The sequence below is a fragment of the Sarcophilus harrisii genome, chromosome 1 (genome assembly GCF_902635505.1).
Source record: "Sarcophilus harrisii chromosome 1, mSarHar1.11, whole genome shotgun sequence".
NCBI classification, from domain to species: domain Eukaryota; kingdom Metazoa; phylum Chordata; class Mammalia; order Dasyuromorphia; family Dasyuridae; genus Sarcophilus; species Sarcophilus harrisii.
The window spans coordinates 335,958,070-335,979,486 of record NC_045426.1 but is presented as its reverse complement, the minus strand read 5'-3'; the positions used below and the strand labels follow the sequence as shown (position 1 = coordinate 335,979,486).

The 21,417-nt window shown below is 35.2% G+C and overlaps 1 protein-coding gene across 4 annotated transcripts in view; it reads right to left on the bottom strand.

Annotated features, from left to right (window-relative positions):
• CREBBP (CREB binding protein) overlaps nt 1-20,464 on the bottom strand; it is a 163,647-nt gene extending 143,183 nt beyond the window's left edge. For all 4 annotated transcript variants that reach the window (XM_031945613.1, XM_031945614.1, XM_012543160.3 and 1 more), the window contains exon 1: nt 20,223-20,464. In XM_031945613.1, the coding sequence (XP_031801473.1) occupies nt 20,223-20,307 (85 nt within the window). In that variant the 5' untranslated portion in view covers nt 20,308-20,464. The remainder of the gene's footprint in view (nt 1-20,222) is intronic.
• Between the last annotated feature and the right edge of the window lie 953 nt (nt 20,465-21,417).

Here is a 21,417-nt window from a genome sequence, read left to right as displayed (position 1 = left end):
ATTCATTTTTGTTGGGCTTAGTATAAAATAAGTGATCAGTAAATATTTACTGCAGAGGTCCTCAAACTATGTTCTGCAGGCCAGATGCAGCAGCTGAGGCCATTTATCCCCCTCACCCAGGACTATGAAGTTTCTTTATTTAAAGGCCCACAAAACAAAGTTTTTGTTTTTACTATAGTCCAGCCCTCCAACAGTCTGAGGGACAGTGAATTGGCCCCCTATTTAAAAAGTTTGAGGACCCCTGGTTTACTGTATTGACTAAACAAAAAATACAAATAAAAACACCACTAAACAAAATTCTTGTAATTTGCATTTGGAACTTTTTAAGAATTAAAAACTCAACCAATTTTCTACCTTCAATGACTAAGATGTAGCCCTAGTTTGAAGGTTTGGTAAAAGATTAAAATTTTGGGTCAAATCTGCCCCAGCTCTAAGGTGTAAGAATACAATCCTGGTAACAAACTGTATGTTTGTTGTCCAAGAATCAGTCTGACTACAATGAAAAACCAATGGATAATACGTTTTTCTACCAAAGCAACTTTTGGAAACCATCTATACCAAGTGAGAAGGGCTGTAATTTGTTCTTGCAGAGGAAATACCACAATAAGGAAATTACAAATCTGTCAAATACAGAAGGCCAAAATGTATCTTTTCTTTAGGTATTATGCTAATTGACATAACAAGAGAAGTACTACAAATACATTTGAACAATGACTGTAACTTAAATGAAAAGATCATTAAAAGAGCACCAAAGGTTCTGATAAAGGCCTCATTTCCAAAATATATAGAGAATTAACTCTAATTTATAAAAAAATCAAGCCATTCTCCAATTGAAAAATGGTCAAAGGATATGAACAGACAATTCTCAGATGAAGAAATTGAAACTATTTCTAGTCATATGAAAAGATGCTCCAAGTCATTATTAATCAGAAAAATGCAAATTAAGACAACTCTAAGATACCACTACACACCTGTCAGATTGGCTAAGATGACAGGAAAAAATAATGATGATTGTTGGAGGGATGCGGAAAACTGGGACATTGATGCATTGCTGGTGGAGTTGTGAAGCAATCCAACCATTTTGGAGAGTAGTTTGGAACTATGCTCAAAAGTTATCAAACTGTGCATACCCTTGATCCAGCAGTGTTACTACTGGGATTATATCCCAAAGAGATTATAAAGAAGGAAAGGGACCTGTATGTGCACGAATGTTTGTGGCAGCCCTTTTGTAGTGGCTAAAAACTGGAAACTGAATGGATGTCCATCAGTTGGAGAATGGTTGAATAAATTGTGGTATATGAAAATTATGAATATTACTGTTCTGTAAGAAATGACCAACAGGATAATTTCAGAAAGGCCTGGAGAGACTTACATGAACTGATGCTGAGTGAAATGAGCAGGACCAGGAGATCATTATATACTTCAACAACAATACTATATGATGACCAGTTCTGATGGATCAGGCCATCCTCAGCAACGAGATCAAGCAAATCATTTCTAATGGAGCAGTAATGAACTGAACTAGCTATGCCCAGAAAAAGAACTCTGGGAGATGACTAAAACCATTACATTGAATTCCCAATCCCTATATTTATGCCCACCTGCATTTTGATTTCCTTCACAAGCTAATTGTACAATATTTCAGAGTCTGATTCTTTTCTACAGCAAAATAACGTTTTGGTCAGGTATACTTATTGTGTATCTAATTTATATTTTAATATATTTAACATCTACTGGTCATCCTGCCATCTAGGGAGGTGGGGGTAAGAGGTGAAAAATTGGAACAAGAGGTTTGGCAATTGTTAATGCTGTAAAGTTACCCATGTATATATCCTGTAAATAAAAGGCTATTAAATAAAAAAAAAAAAAAAGAAAAAAAAGAAATGAACCCTTAAAAAAAAAAAAGAGAGATATACAGAAATTATAATGATGTAAGAACAAAAAGCATCCATAAAATAAATATATTTTTAAAAATAATTTTATGAATAAACAATTCAAGAACCCTTAAGTACTTTACAAAGAGAACACTTAGAGGAAAAAAAAACCTGTGGCCTTGAAGTCTCTCACAATCTTCAAAGTCCTAGGGTAGTTGAGAAAGACTTAAAGATGGCAACAACAATTATATGATGATCAACTCTGATGGACGTGGCTCTCTTCAACAATGAGATGATTCAAACCAGTTTCAATTGTTCAGTGATGAAAAGAGTCACCTACACCCAGAGAGGATTGTGAGAACTAAGTGTGGTTCACAACATAGCATTTTCACTCTTTTTGTTGTTTGCTTGCATTTTATGATGCTTCTCTTTTTTTTCTTGTGCAGCACAATAATTGTATAAATATATTGGATTTAACGTATATTGGACTACTTGCCATCTAGGGGAAAGCATGGGGGAAGGCGGAGAAAATTGGAACACAGAGTTTTGCAAGGGCTAATGTTGAAGAATTGTCCATGCATATATTTTGAAAAATAAAAAGCTTTAATTTAAAAAAATGTTTTTTAAAGAAAGAAAAAGATCTAAAGGGGAGGGTTGAGCTTGATGATCAAGACTACCAGCCTAAGCCCAAGGGCTTCTAAGTTCTCAGAACTGCCAAAGATGTTCCAGGAGATCCAACACTAAGAAGCCCAAAGTTGTAGGGGAGGCCTAACCCCTTAAAGTGCAAATGAATTAAACAATAAAAGAGATACAAGGAGAGATCAAAGTATCCTATCTCTACCCACTCAACAAAGGAAAAAAATCACAACAGAAGGTAGAGAGTGGACCTAGCATAAAGCCTCAATTCAGGAAGTAAAATCAGAGAAATGAGTAAATCAAATAAAACATCAATCAATATCAAAAAATAATACCAATCTAACTTCATAACAAATGTAAAGAAGGGAAAATGAGTTTTTCACAAGGGCTATCTCTACCTAGATCAAACACAAAATTAAATCTCTTGAAGAAAGAATTAAAAGGAAAATAAGCAGCTAGGATAAATGATAAGAGATAATGGTAAAACTTGCCCAAAAATGGACTCCCTGGAAAATTAAAATGAACTGAATAGAAATCAATGACTCTCTAATATAGAGGAAATATTGGAATAAATCAAAAAATACAAAATAAAATACATATCAAAAACAAATGACTTGGAAAATGAGTTGAGATAATTTAGGAATCACTGCACTGTCCAAAATCCATGATTTTTTTTTTTATAAAGGAATATTTATTGACAGTATGTAGAAAGAACAGAAACACAAATATTTCACACCAAATAAGTATACTCTCCCCTATATTCTTTTTCTCCCTAAAGAGAGCATGCTCACATTTAAAGCACACCACAATTTTTTTTAGATTCCTAAAGTTTTTACAATCTTTACAGGATTTATCTAGTAGAACCAGATGGCAAAAAAAAGGCAGAAAAAAATTCACCAATGATCTCTTGAATGGTACCTCAAAAGGAAATGTCCTAGGAATGCCATGGCCAAAATATAAAGCTCCTCTATGAAAGAAAAAGTGCTGTAAAGCATCTAGAAGAAACAGTTTCAAGAAACTACAATGAGAATCATAAAAAACAGCTTCTACTAAAATAACCCTAATAGCAAAAATAACATTTATATGGTATTGAAGATTTCTGAATTGCTTTGAAACTATCCTATTTGCTCCCCACAAAAACCCCAAGATATAAGGACTACTACCCTCCACTTTACAAGGAGGGAAACTGAAGCAGCAAACAAGTTAAGTGACCTCAGAGATACACGACTATTATCTGGGATAGAATTTGAACTCAGGTCTTCCTGTAGGTTCAAATCTTTATAGTATCACCTAGGTTCTTCAAAAATCAAATGATAACAAGAAAAAACAGAAAGACCCTAGAATACAATATTCCAAAAGGCAAAGGCAAACAAAACTATTTTGTTCTGTAATGTAAGGATGAAAAAACAGATCTTTAAAGAAACACAGAACATTCAAGCATTTCAGACGGAAAAAAACAGAGTTGAGTAGGAGCATTGAAACACAAATAGCAGAGAACAGAGAAACCTAGAAAACAAATTTTACTTAATGATGATGGCAGTATCATCATTCTAATAGGAGGATGGAAGGGGAAGGTAAGGGAGAAGAAAAAACAAATGTCCCTTCAGAAACTGAAAGTCTTAAAAAGGTATTGAGAGAGTTATTAAGAAAACAGGAGTTCTAGAATTGAACTGATTCTGTTCTAAGTTTTAAAAAGGACAAGAAAAGAAAAGGATAAAAAAAGGCAATACAATAAAGTAGAAAGATAAAGATAGTGAAGAACTAATAACTAATAATGAGAGTGAAAATACTATTCAAACAGAAATGGGCATTGGATGAACTTTAATCTTATCTAAAATGAATAAAGAAATACTGAACATACAAACATAATTTGGCATAGAAATAGATCAAACTCAACAGGGAAAGGGTGTGTGTGTGTGTGTGTGTGTGTGTGTGTGTGTGTGTGTGTGTGTGTGTGTGTGTGTGTGTGTATAGAGATAAGTGAAGTTAAGGAGGAGGATAACACTGAGGAGGGAATGGTCAAAAGCAAAATGAATTTTCCAATCTAGAAGCAGGTATTAAAAGGGGGGAGAGGGGTAATTAAGAGGAGAAGGGGAGGGAGAAATGTCTAAGGTTACTTTTTAGACAAAGAATGGCTAAACAAATTGTGATGTGAATGTTTTAGAGTATTATTTTTCCTGAAATGTTCAGAGAAGCCTAGCAAGCAAAGTGAAAAGAGCAAAACTAGAACAATTCACACAAAGACAAAAACATTGTAGAGAAAAACAACTATGAAAGGCTTTACTATGATCAAAGCACTAATTATTTCTCCAGATTACTCACTGTTACCTACCCCCTGACAAAGAGGTGATGGAAACAAGGTACAAAGACATTCATTTTTGGAAGTAGCCACTATGGGGATTCATTTTCCTTAACTACACTCACTTGTTAATAAATGTTTTCTCTTGGAGGGAGGAGGAATAAGATGTGACCCAAGCAATAGTGATGGGGAAAAAAAAAGGCTGTTGGAACATGTTTCATGAAAGGAATTTGAGAACAGTTTTTAAAGTAACATAAAATTAATTATATACTATTTTGTTTTAAAGTAGGCAATATGAAATAGGAATTCTGCTATGTATATAGAGATATTCCTTTTTAGTGTTTTAAATTTTTAATATTAATATTTTATTTCAGGGGTGGAAAGAATGAAAATGTCCTGGACTTCATGTAAAAGAATCTCAGTTCAATTCCCGATTCTGACATTTACTAAATTTGTGATTATAGACAACATTTAGTAATCACCTACTTTGTACCTAGCATTGAGTAGGAAGGACTAAGAATGTAAAGGTAAACAAAGAAACAATCCTTACACTAAAAAAGAGCTCAGATTCTACCAGAAGAAAATCTGAGCAGAAGTGCAGTGGAGAGTTATGTGTTCCTGCACCTTCAGTCAAAATAAATCTGAATTCAAATCTCATCTCTGTGACAAACTCAATTTTAATTTCCTCATCTTTAAAATGAGAATGAAAATAATGAGAGTACCTACCTCACAGAATTTCTGCAGGGCTCAAATGAGAAAATGTACATAAAGTATGTTGAGTTCTATGTATTAGTATATTATGACTATTATTGTTCCCTGCCCTGTCAAATGGAAATAATCATTTGTTATATTTACTCACAAGGTTATCTTAATAAAAGCCCCTTGTAAAACATATAACTTAACCTCTCAATGCCTCAAGTAATTCTATAAAATTATAAGTTATCTGTTTCTAGGAGTCAATCAGGAGACGCAGACTCTTATTCTCAACTCTGCCACTAATAACTATTTAGCTCTCTGAGTCTGTTTATTCATTAGAGCTGCACTAGAGATGATCTCTAGATATTGCCTACTTTTAATACCTGATGACTTTAATAATTCTTCATTCATTTTAACAATACCAAAGCATTTCTCCAATATGCTGATATGAATTTATCAGTATTAGAAAAAAAAAAAAAAAACAGATTTCCAAAAGAAATTTATAATTAGCACTTTTCACTAATTTAGATCAGACTAATCCCTATTACTACAAATTAATGAGATTTTCCTCTATCTAGAAGACATAGAACTATTATCCAAATGTTGGTTCAAGCTAATAGATACATTTGTCAGAGACATCAGAAGTTTTAACTAAGACTAGGCCTTTAGTCTTAAGTCATACAATACATTCACTTAGACCAAGGAAAAAGGAAAGACTTCCTCCAATTTACTGAGCAGTGTTTGTTACACTGACATCACTATTTGTCAATCAATAATTTTGGTACCTATATTAATGGGAACAAAGGGAACAGATACAAATGAAGTAAACAAAGGGACTCTAATAAGGAAAAGGGACAGATGTATTTGAAAGCACACACACAAAAAATACAGAAACAAACTTAAATTAACATAATATATAAATGCTAGAGAAAGATACAATAATCAGCAATGGGGTACTAAAGGAAACTCATGATGACAACTGTTTTTAAGAGAAAAAGCAGATTAACAAGGAGAAAGAAAATGAGAAATGACGTGCAAAATTACCAAAATGGGAACAAGCAAATTAAGCATGAGTAAGAGCAAGTAGTGTTGTTTGAAGTAGATTGTTACATGAAATTAAGTTTCTATAAAGGTGGAAGATCTAGAAGCTCATATAAAGGATTTTCAATTCAACAAATATTTATGTGAATTTGGTATGTAATAAAAGGCTATTAAGTTTTCTGAATGGGAAATTTAAATAAGTTATCTTCATATGACCATGTAAATAATTTTCCAGTAACTATTAGTCAGCATTATTTAGGTCTTTTGATGCCAATATCCATCAACTAATAATAGCTACCACTAATGCTATAAAGTTTTCAAAGCACTTTACAAATATTATTTAATTTGATCCTTACAACTTTGGAAAGTAGGTACTTACAAATGAAGAAACTAAGGCAGAGGTTAAATTACTTGCCCAGAGTCACACCACTAATAAGTGTCTATAGCAGAATTTAAACTCAGGTCTTCCTGACTCCAGATTCCACTACTCTATCCATTGTGCCAACTAGGAATCTACAGCTGCCTTTTAACAAGGAAAAAAATAAATGTTATCAGTTTAAAAAAAAAAAATAACATATGAAGATACAAATTTATTTATGTATATGGATAGAAGCACACAGAAGTACTTTTAAAGAGGAGTTTAAGTTCATTGCTGGATCTTTAAGTAATTGATACTTTGGAGAAAGAATTAAAGAGAAAAAAAATTCATGTTAGAAATTATGGCCAAGAGAAGAACAGGTTGAATACAATGAATTCACATGACTATTAATAAATTGAAACTTACGTATTATTCAATAGCAACAAATTAAGTCTCATATTAATTACATAGCCTACTTTATACAGTAAGGACTCTGACTTACTTTTCATTTAACTCATTTACCTCACATGATACCATCTTACTTTCTCCCCAAATGGTTCAAATAAAGGCCTGCTCAATTGTTAATGCTGTAAAGTTACCCATGCATATAACCTGTAAATAAAAGGCTATTAAATTAAAAAACAAACAAACAAACAAACAAAAAAAAAAACAAATAAAGACCTGCTAGGATCTATATAGAAATAAATTAATAACTTCACAATATTTATGTTTTTAGTAGACAGCTAAATGGATAACTTTTTCTGGTCATTTGTAGCTGAACAATTATTAGAAATGAATTTGAATACATAATATATTTTTAAAAACAATTCACATATGCCAAAACAGAAGATATCAAAGTTCAATCTCACCTCTCTCACTGGATTCTTACATGCAATTGAGGCAGTCTGTACTAATTTCCTATATTCACTTTTATAATCTCATGTTTTTCTATGAGCTATATATGCAGCCAAAGTATTAATATAGATTCAAGTGTTTAGACAAGAATGTTTGAATTTTAGAACCTATAAATTGCTACTTTTAATCAAGTGATAAAATATATATGCTTTCAAAAAATATGAACTTTCAAGTTTGCAAACCACTATGTATAATGGTGTGCATTTATATCATAATAGAATAATAATAGAAAAAAATTTAAAGAATAATAATAAACAATAGGAAGTCATAGCATTATCAGAGTTCAAAGTACATTAAAGAGAAGTAATCATCAAAAACCATTTGATAATAAAAAATGAGAAAAACTGAACAGAGTAGGTAAAAAAGACCCAGAAGACTTGTTACAATAATCTAGTACTCAGTAAACATAAGGACACCAACTCTCAGGTTAAGGACCCTCTATTTGACAAAAATTAATGAGGAAACAGTAAAGTGGTTTGGAAGAAATTAGGTTTAGACCAAAAAAATAAAACCAAATACTACTTTAAGCTACAAATGGATATAAAGCCTAAATATAAAAGGATAATCACTAAAAAATAAAAACAAAAACAAATAGAATGGAAGGCGGCATCTTATTCAGCTAGGGGTAGGGCAAGAATTCTTAACATGAGATTATAAAACATAAAACAGACCATTTTGATAACACAAAATTGAAAAGTTTTTACCACAAACAAAATCAATTTTGGGACTAGAAAAGAAACTGTTAACTGGGGGAAAATATTTGTCACAAATGTCTCACATAAAGATCTTACTTACAAAATTAAATAGAAAACTAATACAAATATACAAAAAACAAGGGCTATTTCCCTATAGAAAAGTGGGTAAATAAAGATAAACAAGTAGTTTACATTTCTTTTGAAAACTATCAACAACAATGTGAAATAATATTCCTAACCTTGAATATTAATAGAATAGAAATGTAAACTGTTCTGAAGTTCTTCCTTACAGCCATTAGATTGATAAAAATGACAAAAAATGAAAACAGATTAAAGAGGATGTGGGAAGACTGGCAACATCGATGTACTAATGGAGCTATTGACTTGTTCAACTGTTCTGGAAAACAGCTTGGAATTCTAGTTTAAAAAAAAAAAACCAACAACCCACTAACCTATACATACTCTTTAAATCAGGGAATAACTGAGCATATATCCCAAAAAGGTTTTATTCAGGAAAAAAAAGATTCCATGTATCAAAAAACATTTATAAAAACAAATACAATATAAATATATAATAAATGTAATTTATAATACAATAATATAAATAAAAAATTTAATAGTGGTAGAGATACAAACTAGAGGAGAATGAGGCATACATTTGCAAGCATTCATTCAGCTACCTGTTAGTCTATACGTATTCTTATTTATTCGGAAAGTTTCCAATAAGAGGTAAAAGAAAGTTATTGGAAATAAAAAATGAAAAAATAGGAAGAGTAACTTTTTTTTTTTAAAAAGAAAACAATTAATTGGTAGGAAATAAGAAGTCTTATTGCACAAAAGAAGTCTTTGAAAAGCCACTGATCAACATAAAATTCTTCTAAAATAATAAGTTTTCACAAACATCTGAACTCATAAGGAAAGTAAGTAGCACAAATTGCCCTTGGTAACCTATTCTAGTTGAGGAAGTCATTTAAACTAACTGAGTTTTGAATTCCTCTGAGTTAAGATAACAACAATAACAATTATATTGCCTCCTACTGTACCTCAACAAATAGGTCTAAGTGAAGTACTAAATAAATAAGAGCTAAATATTGCAGGAGTAAATAATTACATTGTTCCTTTGGTGAACTTTCCTGATGAATTTACAATATGATTTGACTTCCATGCAATTGCTATGGGGCATAATTATTGTGTAAAAACATGGTGAAGTTGTATTGAGGAATGATTTAAGAGATATTCACATAAAAACAACTTTGCCAAACAGACATAAGAAAGAGGAAATGTTACTTAATTAACTAATTAATTAAGTGAAATGTATTTTTCACTATTTAATCTTGCATCAAATTGATGAAATATAAAGGGTTACTCCTGAATTAAAAAACAAAACACAAACAAAATAAGGGATCCTCGGCTAAACAATATTGTACATTAAAAGATCTCACATGGACTGAAAATTCAGTATTGTTTTAAAAAGTCAGCATGGCAAAAGACCTAATAAACTCTTCTTACATTACTATCCTTTTAAAACACTTTTAAATCTCTTATTCTTTGCCTTCTATCTTCACTCATCCAGTAGCCATTGTAAGGTGAATTATAACAATAATCTCTATTCCTAACCCATAGTTCTGAACATGTCACTACCCTAATCAATAAGCTTTAATGACTCCCTGTTACCTTTAGTATCCATACAAAATCTCAAACTTCTTTTGCATTACTCTCACTCATACTGTCTTCCATTTAGCCAATTTGGTCTTCTTGATATTTCCTACTAAAAAGGATCGATCTTCGAGGACCATCTCCAGTTGTCCTGATCTATTATCTTGCCACTGGAACCAAATGGCAAGATGGCTCTGAAGAAAGTGAGGCTGGTAACAATGCACAGCTCTCCCACATCACTCCAATCCAATTCACTTGCAAGTCAAGGCATCATTTCTGTGATGCCACGGTCCTCTTTAAGAATAAAGAATAAACAATAACAATCCATCTTCCTACCTCTATTCCTCATGTCTGGAATGCAGAATCTCTCTTCATCTTGCCTTCGCAGAATCCCCAGTTTCTTTCAAAGCTCAAGTCTAACGTCATCTCCTACATGAAATCTTTTGATATTTCCTCAGCCGTCATTATTTGTCCCTCACTCCACTAAAACTATCTTCAATTTATTTTAGGCATATATTTACCAATACAAGCTCCTCAAGGTAAAAACTGTTTCCTTTTTTGTCTTTTAACCCTAGAATCTAGTGCAGTGTCAGGCACAGAGTAATCACTAATAAATTTCCATTGACTGAACAATCAAGGGAGATGAAAGTCTCTCAGTATTCAGATCTGGATTTTGTGTCTCAAATGTGGAAGCTGCATTTAAGAAGGACAGAGTGCATATGCTCTTAAATGCAGCTTCCACATTCAAAGAACAACAATCAAAATTATGGAGAATGGGAGAGGACTTATTAAAATCATGCTATAGAAATTTGAACTAGGGGAAACAAGGGGATTTGGTCTAGAGAAAAGACCAAACATTTTGGAGAAAACATTACCCTTCACTTCCTCCTACCTCAAAATACTTGAAGGGTTGTCATGTAAAAAAGTGAAATCAGATTGTTTCTTTTTGTCTCCAACCGACAAAACTAGACATACTAGTTGACAGATTTTGCATTGATACAAAAGTTTTCTGTTTGTTATTTCCAAATGTGAAAAGTTACCTCTGAAAATAAGAAGACAGCCCTCTCAAATCTCCCATAACTTTAAAGAATTTTATAATTTAGAGTAAGAAACCTCAGAGATTATCTAAACAAATACCTTCATTTTACAAATAAGGAGAATACAGCCCAAAGAGTTGAAGTGACTTGCCCAGGATCCTAGAGGAAGTGTTCGATGTTGATATTAAAAGCCTAGTCTTCCGATATGATAAAGCTCTTTTAACTCCAAGTACAATATTCTTTCTTTGACATATAATCAAACATTATAACTGAAAAGAAGCAGCCACATCTAATCACATCAATGTCCCTCTATAAGATAATGTTAGAGAAGAGAGCAGTGCAACTTTTGCTTTAATCTTGGAGCTCAAAAGGAATTTTGCTTTTTCAAATTTAGAGTTAACAATAATCATTTATGGAAGAAGTTAGCAGCTACTTATTGCCTCTGTCCATTGGAGATAAAACAAAAAGGTTAATTTAAATTGTTGAATGAGTGACTTAGAAATTTTCTACATCTGACACTTTTTAACACTAGCTTAGGTTATTAAAGGAAATTGTCTTATTTCCTCTCCTGGAAAAATCAAGATTTCAATTTTGAGAGAAAGAATGGGCAAACTGGTATGAAAAGACCATTTCAATCTCAGGGTACAAAAACTAGGGAAAAACTCAGATGCCTAAAAGATAAGATGAATTAGTCAAGACATATCTGAGAAGAATGGAATTAAACATGTTAAAAATATCTTGTCCACACTTTCTTTCTTTTGATAGCTCCATGTATTAGAGGCTCTCTCTCCTTTCTCTATCACTTCTCATAATCAATTTAAGACCAAGTTTTATAGATTTTACCTCTATAATTTCATCAACCATGCCCTCCTCTGTACCCTCACAAGAACTACCCCACTTCAGATCTTTAACACATTTCTCATCTTAACTATTGCCAACAGCCTTTTAAATTGGTCTCCCTGCTTTGCCTCTCCTCTCTTCAATCTATCTTCCAAAAAACTGCCAACATGATCCTAAAGCAAAGATGTCTATCACTTCACAGCTCAAAAATCTTTAATGGTTCCCTAACTGACTCTAAGATAAAATCAAAATCCTCATCCTAACATTCAAGACTCTCAACACTGTCTTCAACACACTTTTTTAGGCTTATTTCATTACTTCCATTTTGATTCCAACTAAACCAAAATACTTTTTGTTCCTCCACCTTGACAAACTATTTCTTATGCCTCTTCCTTCCTACCTTAAGAGTGGGAAAGTGTTTCTCCCTTCCTGCTCTCAGAATCATCATTCTTCAAAGCTCAGCACAAGTGTCATCTTCTCCATAAAACCTTCTATGATCCTCTACCACATCATTACCACATACACTCTCAATATTTAAAAAATGACAAATACAAAGAACTTAGAGAAACTTGAGAAGGTCTGCATAACTGATGAAGGCCAACAGAACAATGAGTACTACAATAAGAATCCAAAACCAACCAATGCAGTGTCTAAAAATGACTTGAGAACTGATAGTGAACCCTGCTATTCGCAAAGTTGGCCAATGAATTTTTTTCATTTCCTTAATTATTAATTTGTTACAAATGAAAGTTTTATAGTAGTAGAGCTACATGGAGACAGAAAAGAGAATACCAAGTTATAAAAGAAAATGTTTTTTAAAGTGTAGACCAGCATGCTGATTCAATGGGAAAACGTTAAGGCCTAGAACTCAGAAGGTTCAGTTAAACTAGTTCCACCACTACTGAAACTGATCCTGAGCAAATCTCATCTTCAAATGTTAGTTTATTTATAAAATAAAGGAACTGGATGAAATTTCTAAGTTCCTTTCCAATTCAAAAACTCTATGATTCTATACACTATCTATGAAACGCTATATTGTTTCATTAGGGACTTTAGAATGCTATGATAGAACTCAGAAATTTTAATTATCTGATAAACCACTTCTAAAAATTCTTAATATTTAAACTTTAATGGACTCTCCCAGAATGCATTACTAGGAAAAACTCTGTGCTAGTAATAGTGACCACAGTAAACCCAATTCAAGATATGGTTCCATAACAAAATAGTTGTAACTTAATCAAACTATTTTAATTACTTATTTTTTCAAACATATTCCAAAAGAAAATTACCATTACTATTGAAAAGTCCACACAAAAGTTCATGATACATGAATCCTGTTTTTACAGTACTTGAAAAAAAGGGTGATAGTTAACCACTGAATATTTTTTTGATTATGTTTCAATTGTGTTTAAGAAATATACAGATTAAAAATAATTTAAGTACAAGTATGTTCCATTTATATATGTAAGTTTGACTCTCTCAAACCTCTATTTAATCTATGAAATTAAAATCTGTCTTTTCAGAAGGTAAACTAATACTCTTCTAGATAGAAACTAATTCTAAATTTTAAGAAAAGCCTATTTAGTAGTCTGAAAAAATTCTAACTAATGTCAATTAAATACCCTTCTAAAGAGAGCATCAGAATGTGAAAATCAAACGACTAGGTTAAGGCTATCAAAAAATGGCCCATGATTGATCCATCAAATTCTTTGGTTATATTCTTTATTCCCATTCTTTGGAAATTTCTTGTGATAATCTAGGTACATAAGACTTTCCTCCACAGATATTTTTCCATTTACTTTGTTTTCCAAGTACGATATTGTTTTGTGTTTACATACACTGACTTCCAAACTTTTTAGAAGTTTCAAATAATGGCCCATCTTTCAAATAAAAACACTTTACTAGTGTTGCTTTATGGCATCAACCTAAAACACCAGATATGGTTTTACACCTATATTCCACCTATCACCTATCAACCAAAGACAATCTTCACAGAGAGGAAAATGGTCAGGCTCAATGAGGTATGTGAGCAAGATTCAACCTATAACTAGGAACTCCGAAGAATGTGAATAAATGATATATCCAAAGAATTTGATGAAATAAGATGGGAATGGTTTAGCCCTTTAGTAAGGATAAAACAAAGAATGAGAGATGATAAGTAGAAGACCAGAGTACTCCACCTATACATTCTTGTTTTAAATTGGGTAGATTACTTGTGGTAAACTTTTGGGAGAACAATGAGTCATATAGGAGGCCCAGGTATGGATGGTCAGCAATGACTGGAAGAAACTCTTAAATCAATGAGATCACAAATCTACTCGAATATATCTATATATCTCCCTTTTAAGAAAAATCAACATACAATTGGGAAGTAATCAATACCACCCAACTCACATGTGACCATACCTCTGATAAGTGGCATTTCAGCTTCCATCTCTAGTAATGGGAAAAGGTGCTCCTTCTTGAAACATTCCCTTATACTGAATTTTAATCTACCTCTACAAAATTTCTACTGCTTGCTTCTAGTACTGCCCTGGAGCCAAATAAAAGAAATCTAATCCTTCTTCCACCTAATAGTCCTTCAAATACTTTAAGAGAATTATATACTTTTAACTCATGTTGAAACTGCATCTTTCAGGTCCATTTATTTTTTAATTTCATGAACTTTTCATCTCCTTTTCCTCTGTCCTGTCCTGCCTTCAGAACCTCTTCACATGGATGATCCATAAGTATCTCAAACACAATTACATTCAAAAACCCCAATTATACTTTCCACTATCCCTGTTCCTCCCTCCAACTTACATTTTCTCTACAGCACCAAACAGTCTCATGTTTCCCATCTTCTTAACTTTGAGATTATTCTTATTTGTCCCCTCCCTTCTAACATGCAATTAATTACCTAATTCTATTGATTCCACCTCAGGAATCTGTCATGATTTCCTTTCTATTCCCACTGTCACCTATTCCTCATTCCATTACCACCATACTAGACAGCTAAAATAGCATAATAAGTTTTTCCCCTCATCAATCTCTCCTTCAAATTTCATACTGCTATCAGACTAATCTTTCTTTTATGGAAAGTTAATCCCTATTCAAAAATCTTCAACAAAGTGTTTCAGCCATGTATAATCCAAAGTCAAGGCCATCAAGAAGTTCATCAATACTGTGAAAGCCATGGTTGTCAGGAACATATATTAAGTCAGCATCTTCTACTCCAATGTGCTTCCCAAGCTGTATATAACATGTAATCTATACAATCCAGGGAGGACACATTCCTGTGAAAAACGTAAAGATCAGACACTTCCACATTGATTCTTAAACTGTTTATGTTACTTCCAGACTAAATCTAAAAATCTATAATAAAGGTACTATGTCAATCAACACTCTGAACTCTTTAGAGAAAATAAAATGGCCCATCTACCTATAAAATCAAAACGTTCCATGCCTCCCTACTATTCACTACTTAAGTTCCAACTTCATTACCTGGCATTCAAGGCCTTTCTTAAAATCAGGTTTTACCCTAATTTTCAGAGTTTGACTCATGCTATCATTACTATCCACCTCATTGTTTAGTTCAGGGATTCTTAACCTTGTATGTAAGAAAATCTTTTTTATTCTTTTGACAATGTATTTTGTAAACTATTTCCTATAACTTCCTTTGCAATCTTATGTATTTTATTTTAACACATTTAAAAGCATTATTCTGAGGAGTCTGTAGGCTTCACCAGACTGAAAGAGTAACTTGGCACAATAAAGGTTAAGAAACTCTGATCTAGTCAAATATGCCTCCCCTTTGCTCTTCAAACTTGCCATGCACCCTCAAACCTCTACGTCTTTCCCTTCACACCATGTTCTTTACTTTTTGGAAATGCCTCCCTCCACCTGTCAAATTAGTATATAAAAATACTATTTATAAAAAATTATATGGAAAAGCTATGGAAAAAAATCAAGCACTCCTATTTGGTACTTTGGGACCTAGGAGAAAAACTATTTAAAACAGTCTTCTCCCATCACATGGATTTTTTTCTTTCTTTCTTAGAACTTTCCCCTCAAGATCTACTTTTGAAAAAAAGACACTAAATATGCTGCTTCCACAACAGTATAAGTTAGTCTAAGTTTCATACTCATTTAAGAGTAGGTCAAAGTTTTGGAAGAATGAAAATATAAAGCCTAATAAAATATGCTACAAAACATGAAGATTTTTAAGATCATTAATTTAAAGCTGGAAGGAATCTTTAAAGGCCATCTTGCCCTACTATTTTATTTTACAGATGAGGAAACTGAAACTCTTAAGCTTGCCCAAGGTCCCACAAGTAGTAAATGTCAGAACCAGGATACAAATCCAGGTCCTCTGATACCAATCCAGAACTCTACATTGTATCATGTTGCCTCCTTAAAGCTCTAAGAGTTCTTCAACATATAATTTGGAAGCTTCTTGTACTTCCTGCAGCTCTCCCTCCTTTTGTCACTACATAATTAATTAGAACTTCTACCTTCAAAACTTTGTTCCAGTGCGACTTCCTCCAGAAAGCCTTCATTATCAACTCCTTGATTATGGGGCTAAAGCAGGGATAACAGGTGTATGACCACAGTGCTTTACTCCATCTTCTCTCCCCACCCAAAATACTAGTACACTATAGCACTACCTTTAAGATATAACTTAAGTTGTACAACTTTCTAATGCACTTATATAAAACACACTTATGATATGTTTTACCCCTTTCTAAACTATAAACTCTGTGAGAACAAGGGCAAGTGAGTCTAAACTTTTTTAAAATTACCTCCTATCTAGAAAAAGACCTTGCATACTGTAAATATTTTGTCTTTTTTTTTTTTTTTTAAACAAATGAGCACATTTTTCATTTGGCCCTTGCCATACATTGTCTCCTAGTATTACCTTTGTATGTCCCCTCATCCATGCTTGTAAACAAAGTGAGCTGCTTGCTGAATAAGAGAATCTTAAGCTTCTTTATATCTACAGAACCTGGCGCAATGCTTTACGCGGAGTAATCCTTTAGGAAATGTTAGTTGATAGTAGCATGCTGCTCAAATATTAGATCTGATTTTACATTAAAAGGAATATTAAAAACTAATATGACAGTGGGAGTGGGTCAGGATTACTCTGTATTCAGAGTCACTGTAAAAGTTCTCCTGAATAGCTTATTTCCTTCTCTCAGAATCATGTCAGAGCATGAATCAACTTTCAACACTTCTTAGGTCTCAGAGGTGAAATGACATATACACACTGGCACATAGACAGTAAATATAAGAATTAAGAGCCAGGATCTTTGATTCCAAGCTCAAGCTCAATGATTATTCCAGTAATAGTCCTCTCACTTGCCATGCTTTCAGGTTCTTTTCAGACAATTTACTCAATATTCTCATTATTCTTCCAAATTCAAGTGTTCAATCTCTAATAATACTCATAAAGCTTATTAAACACTCCTCACTCCAAGTTGGCCCTAGTTTCTCCCTATGACTCCTAAAGCCTTCTCCAATTTTAAGGATAGTAAGTGGTTTTCTCTAATTCCATACTCTCTATGACTTAATTTTACTTCCCTTTCTCAGGAAACACATTCACCCTTTAGCTGGTGTATTTCATATATTATAATTTATCTGTTGATTTCTTTCCCCAACATCCTTGTCAATTTCATTATTACCTCTCTCAAATTATCAGCTCCTAGACAGTATCTATTTGACTTGCTTTGTAACAACACTTTAGATAGGCCCCTATACAAATAATATAATGATACTGATTAAGGTTTAAACTAAGGTTGAGAAAAAAGTTTGTCTATAGAATTAAATTTGGGATATCTGCATTACATATTTACAAAGGTAATTATTAAGAGTTCTGAATTTTCTTTTTTCATCCTCAGAAATATGAAAATCTCCCTCATTTGTTCCTAGAGCTGAGCATAAAAAGGAAGAAAAACTGACAAAAATGTAAATCTTTTTCTAAGGAACTTTGTTGGGATTAGCAGTATGTAGCTGGAAATAGTTGGGTGTTTATACCTGGAAAACACTTTATGGCAGTTGTATAACCAGTTTATGTTTCTATACAAAGCTTAAAACAAACTAAAGCATTACCAATGCAAAAAGCTGCTATTAACATCTGCACTAAGGTTACTCAGTTTGAGGATACTAAAATTTGAGGTCCTTTGTTTTCCACTTAAAGACTTCATATTCACATGCCAAAATTAAAAGGGAGAAAAGATTTTATTTTCAGATTTATAAAACAATTTCAAAGTAACCTAAACCCTGCTTTGCTGAAAAGAAATGATTAAATTATGGTTTTCATATTTATTGGGGTAAAAAACACAAAAGAAATAAATATTTAGTATCAAAATAAACTCCAAGTCAATCAACTCAAAATTTTTATTAGCTAATTACCAGCACCATTTCTCCCACTGGTTTGTATTTTTCCTTTAACTGCTCAAGGACCTGTGCAAAAGAGTATTTGTCATTTTTCAATAATAGTAATATTAAATATTTTATATGCTATTCAAGAAAAATGGGACATGGGGTACTATTTAAAAACAAAGAGGCAAGCTAAAGTTTCTGTTGCAAAGTATGCAGTTGTTTTTCTGTTGTGTAAAAGTTACATCAGATACATGTGTTTTCAAACTGTTACATTTCAGAGTGCACATCTATGGGTCAATATTGAAGCAGCAATATAAATCAATTTAGATTCATTCATTATAAAGTGATTTTTGGATGTTACTGAGATAAAAAGGTTTCATGTGAGAAAGAATAGCCTCATACTAGTAACTTCAAGACAAATTTTTACTATACAAAGACAGATTCTCAAAAAGAGGAAATATGAAGAGTTCTCAAATCTGCACCAGGGAATAAGGTAATGAGCACATTAAAAACAAACAAACAAACACACAAACCCAAAAAGTAGTGACATTAAAAAATGCCTGCCTTATTATCTAAGGAAGTCTTCAAAGAAGTTGTCCTAATGAATAAGCACGGTTTTACATTAAGAAATTCTGAATCACAATGAATTTAAAAATAAAAAAAAACAAACAGATGGCCATTTTGTTTTTAAAATGACCTAAATTAAGTTCAGCCAAAGGTGAAGCTTAATTTTTAATTGGACATTTGACTTGCATAAGTTTATTTAAAACTATCCCTAATTGTTAGAAACACAAAATCAAATACATTGTAACTTTTATGATATATTACTATTATAGTTTCGGGTTTGGGACAGCAGAAAGATTTAAGTGGATAGTTTCCAAAGTAATTTAAGATTATCCCCAGAAATAAGATTGTATTTTTAAAGATTAAGTTATCATTATAGACTGCATCACGTAAAAAGTTTCTGGATTTCATTACTTAAAAGCATATTACTATCCGCTAAAAACTAGAACTGATGTTATTGCTGTCCTGCAGATTCATAAAATATTTCTAGTCACCAATCTTTTAGCCTCGCTATTTCTTTCCCTTACCAAGATGCAGTCCTGCCACTCACACGTTTCACCACTCCGCAGCAGATACACTCATCTGATATCACCACACAAAATAAACACCCTGCACCTTACTTTTTTTTTTCCTCCTTGGAAAAGTCATTTAGCTTCGAGAAACCCGAGCAAGTCTGTACCCTAGCAAATCAATCTGAATCGGAGTACCTTTTTTTACCGCTTTTCCAATCACTTAAGTCCCTTCAAACTTGTAAGAATTTTTAAGGTGATCAAGGTAAGAGTGGAACGAGAGTGATTGAAAATTTAGTGGGAATATGGGGACAATTTTACGTGGAATCCCTTTGCAATGCCTAACCACTTGTCTTCGGAACCCCACCACCTCGGCCATCGCTAATATCCCATTCATCTAGATAAGATCCCAAAGCTTTTTCAGAGAGAAGCCCCCTCCCCTCCTTATCTGTGATCTGAAATGGCTACTCACCTTTGGCGTGGAAAGTGACAGGTAATTCAAAACAGGGTCCACGGACACTAAGCCTACTATCCTGACTGCAGGCTGGGCCTTCTCCCAGTTCCCTGAAACCTACATTACATCTCGACCCTCTGAGACTCCCAGGACACTTTGCTTCAAGCCGATTCACTTCTCTCCCCTTCCCCTCCGGCACTCCAACCCTTTACATTTTCAACCATCTCCCTCCGCCCTTAATTACAACTAACTCCCCCCCTCCTCCCCACCACGGCCCCCAGTCCTCACCTGTATTGTCACTGGCGGAGAACCCAGGCGAGTTGAGTTTGGCTCGTTTGGGGTTGGGCGGTCCGTCCAGCAAGTTCTCAGCCATTTTAGCCGGCTCTCGAAAACAGCCCCGCGGGTGGGGGTAGGAGCTGCGAAGGGTCCGGGGCAATCAGGAGACAATCCGGAGCGGGGGGTGGGGGGGGTTCGGAGGGCAGCCCCGGCCGGGCCGGCACCGAGAGGGAGCGGGAGGTGGGGGGGGATGGTGTCCGAGTGTATGTGAGTGAGTGAGATGGGGGGTCGGAGGGGGGGAGGGAGGCCAGTGAGGTGGGGGGCCGGTGGAGAAATCACAGCCACAGCAACAGCGCCCCGCAGCGCTCACCGCCCGCCCCCGGCCGCGGCCGCTGCCGCCGCTGCTGCTGCTGCTGCTGCTACCGGCCGCGGCTCCCTCATCCCCTCCCCGCCGCGGCAGCGGCGGCGGCCCGGGACTCCCCCCCGCCCTCCCGAGCGCGACACTCCAAGGAGGGGGGGGCCGAGGTGGCCCAGCTGCCCCCCCGGGGCCCAGCTGGCAGCGACGGTGCCCGGCTGGGGCGGCTCAGTCAGTCCCGGGGAACATGGTGCCTCCCGCCCGCCTGCCTCCTCCTCCTCCTCCTCCTCCTCCTCTTCGTCCTCCTCCCTCCCCCCCCTTCTCGCCCCACTTAATTAATTAATTCTCTCCCCGCCCGGTGGGAGGGGGGCTTCGGGGTTCGCTCCCCTACTCGGTTTGAGGAGCTGGAGCCGCCGCCGCCGCCGCCTTGAGGAAAAACAATGCGCGAAGCGGAGCCTCCGCCGCCGCCGCTGCCGCTGCTGCCCCCCCCACCCCCGTTCCGCCGCCGCCGCCGCCGCCGCCGCGGCTCCGGGAAGCCGAGCCGAGAGCCGTGCGGGGCCGCCGGAGCTGGCGCCGAGGGCCGGGCGGAGCGGGCCGGGCGGGCGGAGTGGGGTGCGCGGGCGGTTGTGGGGCCCGGAACCGGCGGGGCCGAGTGGATCGCGCTCGAAGCCCCGATCGGGTCCGCGACAAGATGGCGGCTGTTGATTCCTCAATTAAAAAAAAAAAGAAAGTTTTTTTTCTTCTCTTTTCCAGAGCCTGAACGGGAGGGGGAGGGGGCGGGGCACGCTGGTGCGTCACCACCACCGCCACCCCCCCCGCAGCGTCACTACGCACGGCCCCCGCCCCGCCCCC